The sequence below is a fragment of the Molothrus aeneus genome, unplaced genomic scaffold (assembly GCF_037042795.1).
Source record: "Molothrus aeneus isolate 106 unplaced genomic scaffold, BPBGC_Maene_1.0 scaffold_34, whole genome shotgun sequence".
In the NCBI taxonomy this organism is placed as follows: Eukaryota; Metazoa; Chordata; class Aves; order Passeriformes; family Icteridae; genus Molothrus; species Molothrus aeneus.
The window spans coordinates 2,066,252-2,074,320 of record NW_027099005.1 but is presented as its reverse complement, the minus strand read 5'-3'; the positions used below and the strand labels follow the sequence as shown (position 1 = coordinate 2,074,320).

Below are 8,069 nucleotides of genomic sequence, written 5' to 3'. Positions count from 1 at the left end.
GGTGTTCAGCAAATCTCACTCACCCTTCAACAGCTCCATCTGGCCTGTGCACAATCTGACAGAGAATGGAGATTCACTGTGGACTATCGTGCCTTGAATGAAGTGACTCCACCACTGAGCGCTGCTGTGCCGGACATGCTGGAGCTCCAGTACGAGCTGGAGTCCAAGACAGCAAAGTGCTTTGCCACTATAGACATTGCTAATGTGTTTTTCTCCATTCTGCTGGCAGCAGAATGAAGGCCTCAGTTTGCTTTCACCTGGAGGGGCGTGCAGTACACCTGGAACCGACTGCCCCAGGGGTGGAAGCACAGCCCCACCATCTGCCATGGACTGATCCAGGCTGCGCTGGAAAAGGGTGAGGCTCCAGAACACCTGCAGTACATCAAGGACATCATTGTGTGGGGGAACACGGCAATGGAAGTGTTTGAGAAAGGAGAGAGCATCATCCAGATTCTGCTGGAAGCTGGCTTCACCATCAAGAAGAGCAAAGTCAAAGGACCCGCCCGAGAGATCCAGCTTCTGGGAGTGAAGTGGCAAGATGGATGGCGTCAGATTCACACTGAGGTAATCAGTAAGATCACAACAATGTCTCCACCGACCAGCAAGAAGGAAACACAAGCTTTCTTAGCCATAGGTTTTTGGAGAATGCACATTCCTGAGTACAGCCAGATTGTGAGCCCTCTCCACCTGGTCCCCTGCAAGAAGAACGAGTTCCACTGGGGCCCTGAGCAGCAACCAGCCTTTGCTCAGATCAAGCAGGAGATCGCTCATGCAGTAGCCCTTGGCCCAGCCAGGACAGGAGCAGAGGTGAAGAACGTGCTCTACTCTGCAGCCAGGAACAATGGCTTGTCCTGGAGCCTTTGGCAGAAGGTGCCTGGGGAGACTCAAGGCCGATCACTGGGATTCTGGAGCCGAACTTACAGAGGATCCAAAGCCAACTACACTCCCACTGAGAAGGAAATCTTGGCTGCCTATGAAGGAGTTCAAGGGACCTCGGAGGTGATTGGCACAAAAGCACAACTCCTCCTGGCACCCCGACTACTGGTGCTGGGGTGGATGTTTAAAAGAAAGGTTCTCTGTACCCACCACACCACTGACACCACATGGGGCAAATGGGTTGCTCTGATCACACAGCGTGCCTGTATTGGAAACCTGAATCGCCTTGGGATTTTGGAGATAAATACAAACTGGCTGTAAGGTGAAAACTTTGGTCTCACTGACAAAGAGGAGCAGGTACAATTGACACGGGCTGAGGAAGCTCCACCGTACAACCAACTACCAGCAGAGGAAACACACTACGCTGTTTTCACTGACGGTTCCTGTTGCATTGTAGGGATGAACTGGAAATGGAAAGCAGCTGTATGGAGCCAGACACGACAGATTGCACAAGCTACCAAAGGAGAAGGTGGATCAAGTCAATTTACTGAACTCAAAGCCATTCAGATGGCCCTGGACATTGCTGAAAGAGAGAAGGGGCCAAAACGATACCTTTTATATCGATTCATGGATGATAGCCAGTGATCTGTGAGGTTGGCTGGAAAGGTGGAAAAAGTCCAACTGGCAGCATAGAGGAAAATCAATCTGGGCTGCTGATGAATGGGAAGACATTGCTTCTTGGTTGGAGAAGCTACCTGTGAAAGTCTGCCATGGAGATGCCCATGTCCCCAAGAGTCGGGCTAGTGAGGAACACCAAAACAACGAGCAGGTAGGTCAGGCTGCAAAGATAGAGGTGCCAAAGATAGACTTAGATTGGCAACATACGGGGGAGTTGTTCCTAGCTCAATGGGCCCATGATGCCTCAGGTCATCAGGGCAGAGACGCCACCTGTAAGTGGGCACGAGACCGAGGGGTGGATCTAACCATGGACAGTATTTCTCAGGTTATCCATGACTGTGAGACGTGTGCTGCCATCAAGCAGGCCAAGCGAGTGAAGCCCCTGTGGTACGGTGGGCGGTGGTCCAAGTACAAGTATGGGGAGGCCTGGCAGATTGACTCCATCACACTGCCCCAGACACGCCAGGGCAAGCACTACGTGCTGACCATGGTGGAAGACGCCACGGGATGGTTGGAGACTGACCCTGTGCCTCACACCACTGCCCAGAACACCATCCTGGGCCTGGAAAAGCAAGTCCTGTGGACACATGGTGTGGGAGGATCTTCATCCATTCGTCCCAGGTGTCCATGGGGTTGGGTTTCTTACCTACATACGGGCAGTCGTTTGGTGACAGGGGGACTCCCACCAGGCATGTTAAGAGCAGACCGTCTACGTTTCCAATGGCCATGCAAAGATTGTCTTGCTTTAATGACTTTGCCAAAGTGACCCAGATGTTTTGTTTTGGCTGAGGGACGATCCAGCCGGTGGTCACTTGGATACAGATGAGGGCGCTGATAAAGACGATGACAACGATGGCACTGGTTCTGCTGTGGGGTGCCCTGGAGGGTGTGACAGAAAGAATCATACTTCTTCTTTCCCACTGGGTAGTTTTCACTTGTGTATGGTAAAAACACACATTAGTTGACTTATTTTAAGACATTCTTAAATATTTTTAAGTTCCCCCTATAGTTCTTACCAACTCCTCCCAATCACGCCTTTCTCTTTTTTAAGGGAAGTTTGAGGGAGGGAAAAAGGAGCAGTTTCAAGAGGGGAAAGAGGGGGGGGTAGGGATAAAAGGTCACTGGTAGAGGGATGGTGGAAAAGGCAGGGGTGTGTCTGCATTTGAGATTGACATGGATGTTATCAGTGGGATGTATCTACGTGCAATGAGTGTCCTTGCCACAATGTTTGGATATATGAATTTCTTTTTTCTTCATCTCCAAGAGAAAGCTGCTTCTGTGGCATGGTGGGAGGGGGATCTGACTTTGTGTTCATTCGAGGGGTCATCGTCAGATCTGTGGTCTACTGATAAATCTTCTGGGAATCCACCAGGGTCCTGTATCTGTAGAAACACAAGCATATCCTCTCCCCCACATAATGAGAGGTTAAGGCCCTTCAGTAATTTTAGATTCATGATTCTGGTCAAGTACTGGAGGTCTTTCTTTGAGGTGTGTGTACATGTTGTTATGAAAGTGCCTTAAGACAGGGGGGTTTGGTTCTTTTTGAGAGCAATTCATGAAATTCATAGCATAAAGTACTTTGAACAGTCTGTCTTTATGTATAGAGAGAGCCGGGGGCTATGTACAAATCACAAACGGGACGGGGCTGCTGTGGAACGTGCCTTGAGCTGTTTTATTTTCCAGCATCAGTCTCATTACATGGTAGTGACAATGGGAAGATGCCAGCAGCTCGTGTCCTCAGCAGCAGACAAAGAACGCAATGTTACAACTTACTTTAAAAGTTTTTTGACCAATCCCACAAAGCAAAAGCATATTGATAGTAGTTCTATCCAACCACAATAAGCACAGGTACCTTTGGTTAAAACAATGCTTGATTATTTTGAATACAATACCTGCTTGGAAGCCTTAAAACACAATGCACAGAGCTCCATTATTAAGCTTCAAAGTTCCTAATATCTTGCTAGAAGAACTTTTCTGTAGCTTAGAGAGTTTTTCTAGATAAGCGTTAATACACAGACTATTGTTCTATTTCTCCTTGCTTTTCTACTTTTTAAATAATTTTTCTGCTGACCAATCTCAGGGCTACTGCTTAGCTCTAATCACAGTCCTGCTGTCTCTGAGGCCTGCCTTTTGCAGCTTCCCCAAAAACCCTCTGATTTTGTGGATTCCCACACTGAACACAAGTTCAGCTATTTTAAATCAAATGCTCACTGATGTAGATGGTATTAGACATGGCACACTGCAAAATAGAGCTGCTATAGATTTTTTGCTGTTAGCACATGGGCACAGGTGTGAGGATTTTGAAGGAATGTGTTGTATGAATCTCTCTGGCCAGTCTACATCCATTCACAGGAAACTCAAACAACTACAAGACAACATGAAGAAATTAACTCTGAATGATTGGGGCTTGGATGAATGGTTTGAGGGATGGGGAATAACTGGATGATTGAAAGATACCTTAAAGGAAGCTTTGTTATTACTAGTAGTTATTATTATGTTCCTTTAAGCTATTCCGTGCATAGTGATATTGGAGACCCACTTGGTAGAAAATACAGTGAAAAGGGTTTGGCTGGTGCAAGAAGAAGAAGGGGGAGTTGTAGCAATGTATCTGAACAGCTTAGGCCACACTGTGCTCCAGCCATATTGCTTGTAGTTCTTCTTATCAGAGCCCTCTGGAATTCAGCAAGGTTACTAAGACATAAACTGTGCTAAATGAAGAAAGAAAATGCTGAGAAACAGAATACCAAGAGCACAAGAACTAGATAACAGAGGGCTGTGAACCACCTGGACTGTAACCAATCACATACCCAGAGAAGTGAGTGCAGAACACAAGGACAAGAGAGAGGCACCAATGAAGAGCTGCGTGATCAGTGTGTGCAGTAGAGTTAGAATGCATAAATAAGTGCATAATGTAAACAATCAATGGCTTCAGCTTAATCATATTGGTTAGTTGTATGGGAGTCCTGTTTTCCCACCAAGGGTGCCTGGGAAGGAGGGATGGTTCTTTTCCATAAAAAGGAAAGCACGGAGGCAGGAGCAGGAGACAAGTGACCCTTGCAGGCCTGGGGCCTCATGGCCTCCTTGTCCCTGCTCAGCAGCCGGGCAGGGGCCGCCCCATGCTCCTGCCCTTGGCATTGCCCATCCCCACATGCCAGTGCCCATCCCGGCAAGAGCCCTGAGCAAGGAGGGAGGGACAGGATCTGCCTGGCCAGGCCCTGGGGCTCAGGCCTTGGCCCTTGGCATTCCTCAAACACATCCAGCTTTGCTCAGCACCAGAGACACCTTGGCCTTCTTTGTCCCCAGCTGTCATCACTGCCTCCAGGGTTGTGTTCTAACTGGAACCTGGGGACACTTTCCCAGTGGTGTTCCTCTATGGGACCCATTAAAACTTCAGGAAACTTCAGTGTTTCAATTTAACTTTGAATTCTTGAGAAGTTTTTTGAGCACTCTCTCAGGGACTGAGTCTGATGTAAACAACACCAAATCCCCAAGAGGCTCACTAAAGTCCTTGTGCTGTGTCTGTGCTGCTGAGCTTTAAAGGAACAGCTCTTCCCAGGGCCAGCTCCTCTCCCAGCCCAGCAGGGCTGAGGGCTCTGCCTGCAGGCACTGAGGGCACAGGAGCCAGGCAGAGACAGGCTGAAGGCAATCAGGATTGGGAAGACATTGAGCTGAGACTTCACCTGGGGAAAGATCTTCACAGCCCTGTGCATGGTGAGTGTGTGGGTGGAGGGCAATGTCCCCTGTGCTCCTGGAGGGATCTCCTGAAGCCAGCACACCCCAGAGCCTGGGGGATGTGTCAGGAGGACTCTCCCAGTTTCTCTGTGGCACAGGAGGAGGAGGAGGAGGAGGAGGAGGCAATGGAAACTCAGCTGTGCATAGGAGAGCAGGGGCTGAGACTCTTAAACCATCACCCTGAGGATTCTTGGGCACTTCAGCAAGTGCCTGCACCTGCCCAGCCTCCAGATCCATGCAGCATCGCCTTTCCATGGTGCCCAGGCTGGGGGAGCTGTTCTTTAATCCCTGCAGAGCTGAGCAGCTGCAGGGCAGGGCTGGCCCAGGGGCTGGGCTGGGCTCTGGCAGCTCTGGCAGGGAAGGAGCCCGGGGCCACAGGAGCAGCTGGGGCTGGGACAGCTCCAGCAGCAGAGCCGTGGGCAGGGAGGGAGGGAGGCAGTGCTGAGGGCAGCCCTGCTGCAGGGCAGATGTGGCACCTGCTGGGCCTGCCCTGCAGGGCAGACACTGCCCTGAGCAGCACAGCTCTTGTGTCCCCTCGCAGCCAGCACAGCCCTCAGCCCGGGGGCTCGGGGCCCTCAGTCCCTCCTGGGCCGGCAGAGCAGCCCCAGAGATGAAGGGCATCTCTCCGGCCATGTGCCCATACCCTGCTGACCAGGGCCTGAGGGCCACTGTCCTGCCCTGCTGCTGCCTGGCAGGGGCTGGGCAGGGCTGGGCAGGGAAAGGCAGGGAAAGGCTTTTCCTCAGGCCCGACTCTCTCTATCTCTCCCCTTGCCTTGCCCAGGTGCTGCTGGCATTGCTGAGGGGCTCTCTGCAATGGCAATTCCAGCTGCAGGGCCAGGCCCAGCCCTTGGGCTCCTCCTGTGCAGGCTGAGCACAGCAATGGGGTGTCCCAGCTCCCTGTGCCCGGGGAGCTCTGGGCAGGGCAGCCTGGGAGGCTGGCCATGAGCCCACTCTCCTGACTCTGGGAAAGGCAGGAGCCACTTTGTGTGCCAGGGATCCCTCTGCTCTCAGCAGTGTCTCCTGGCTGTCCAGGGTAACACGGGACTGGATTTCAGAAAGGTGCAAGTGCAGGGCAGCTGGAACAGGAGAGAGGGACAGAGCAGCTCCCCTCAGTCTGCACTAAGCCTCAGACAACCCTCCTGCCTCCCTGGACTCTCTGTTCTTCCCCAGTGCAGCAGAATCTCTCGTTCTGCCTCCAGCAATCCCCATCCCTTCACCCAGGCAGCTCTGCAGCCTTACTGGAAGATTTTTTTTCCAAGTTGAACACCAGGACTGGCCCCTGCTCTGACTGTTCCCCTGCACTGACTGGAGGTCAGTGCTGACTCCCAGGCGTCCTGCAGCTGAAGGTCCAGCTCCTCACACAACATTGGCCAGCAGCAATCAGGGCTCCAGCAAGAAAGGTGAAGGAAGATCTGCTAGACATAGACAAGGGGGAGGTGTTTAGTGGGAGGAAAGGGTCTGTAAGAAAGGGCTTTGACTTTTCTGTGAGAAATGTCCCCTAGATATCCCTGTATTCTCTCCTTCTCTAGGTTGAAATGTGCAGCCCCAGCAAATGTCCAACAGCAGCTCCATCAGGCACTTCCTCCTGCTGGCATTGGCAGACACGCGGCAGCTGCAGCTCCTGCACTTCTGCCTCTTGCTGGGCATCTCCTTGGCTGCCCTCCTGGGCAATGGCCTCATCATCAGCGCCATAGCCTGCGGCCACCACCTGCACACGCCCATGTTCTTCTTCCTGCTCAACCTGGCCCTCAGCGACCTGGGCTCCATCTGCACCACTGTCCCCAAAGCCATGCACAATTCCCTCTGGCACACCAGCACCATCTCCTACTCAGCATGTGCTGCACAGGTGTTTCTGTTTGCCTTTTTCATTTCAGCAGAGTTTTCCCTCCTGACCGTCATGTGCTACGACCGCTACGTGTCCATCTGCAAACCCCTGCACTACGGGACCCTCCTGGGCAGCAGAGCTTGTGCCCACATGGCAGCAGCTGCCTGGGCCAGTGGCTTTCTCAATGCTCTGCTGCACACAGCCAATACATTTTCCCTGCCCCTGTGCCATGGCAATGCCCTGGGACAGTTCTTCTGTGATATCCCCCAGATCCTCAAGCTCTCCTGCTCCAAATCCTACCTCAGGGAACTTAAGGTTTCTGTTTTCACTGTCTCTATAGCTTTTGGCTGTTTTGTGTTCATGGTTTTCTCCTATGTGCAGATCTTCAGGGCTGTGCTGAGGATCCCCTCTGAGCAGGGACGGCACAAAGCCTTTTCCACCTGCCTCCCTCACCTGGCCGTGGTCTCCCTGTTCCTCAGCACCATCATGTTTGCTCACCTGAAGCCCCCCTCCATCTCCTCCCCATCCCTGGATCTGGCAGTGTCAGTTCTGTACTCGGTGGTACCTCCGGCTCTGAACCCCCTCATTTACAGCCTGAGGAACCAGGAGCTCAAGGCTGCAGTGTGGACACTGATCACTGGACAATTTCAGAAGCATTAAACTGGTTGCCAATTTCTGCAATTCACTTTTAATAAAAGTCATCTTTGATAGATCTATTGGTTTGGTTTTTTTCCTGTTCTTTCTTTTTTTAGTATTCTCCCTAAACCAAGGCTATTGTTTGTGCCACTTCCCCCTTTACTGTGGCCTCAGACTGTGTCAAAGAGGGGCTGCACTCTCGGTGGCTTTAAATGAAATAAAAGATCTCCCAGCAAAGTTTTCACCAGAGATGCCCCTTCTGTTCCCCCTCTGGAGCTGCAGCAGCAATGTCTGTGTGCAGAGCTGGGGCAGATCAGGGCTG

General features: G+C 51.7%; 1 protein-coding gene across 1 annotated transcript; it reads left to right on the top strand.

Moving 5' to 3' along the window:
- Nucleotides 1-6,838: 6,838 nt before the first annotated feature.
- LOC136570489 (olfactory receptor 14J1-like) lies at nt 6,839-7,771 on the top strand. Its single transcript, XM_066570953.1, has one exon. It carries the CDS (start codon nt 6,839-6,841, stop codon nt 7,769-7,771), a length of 933 nt encoding a protein of 310 aa, XP_066427050.1.
- Nucleotides 7,772-8,069: the final 298 nt, after the last annotated feature.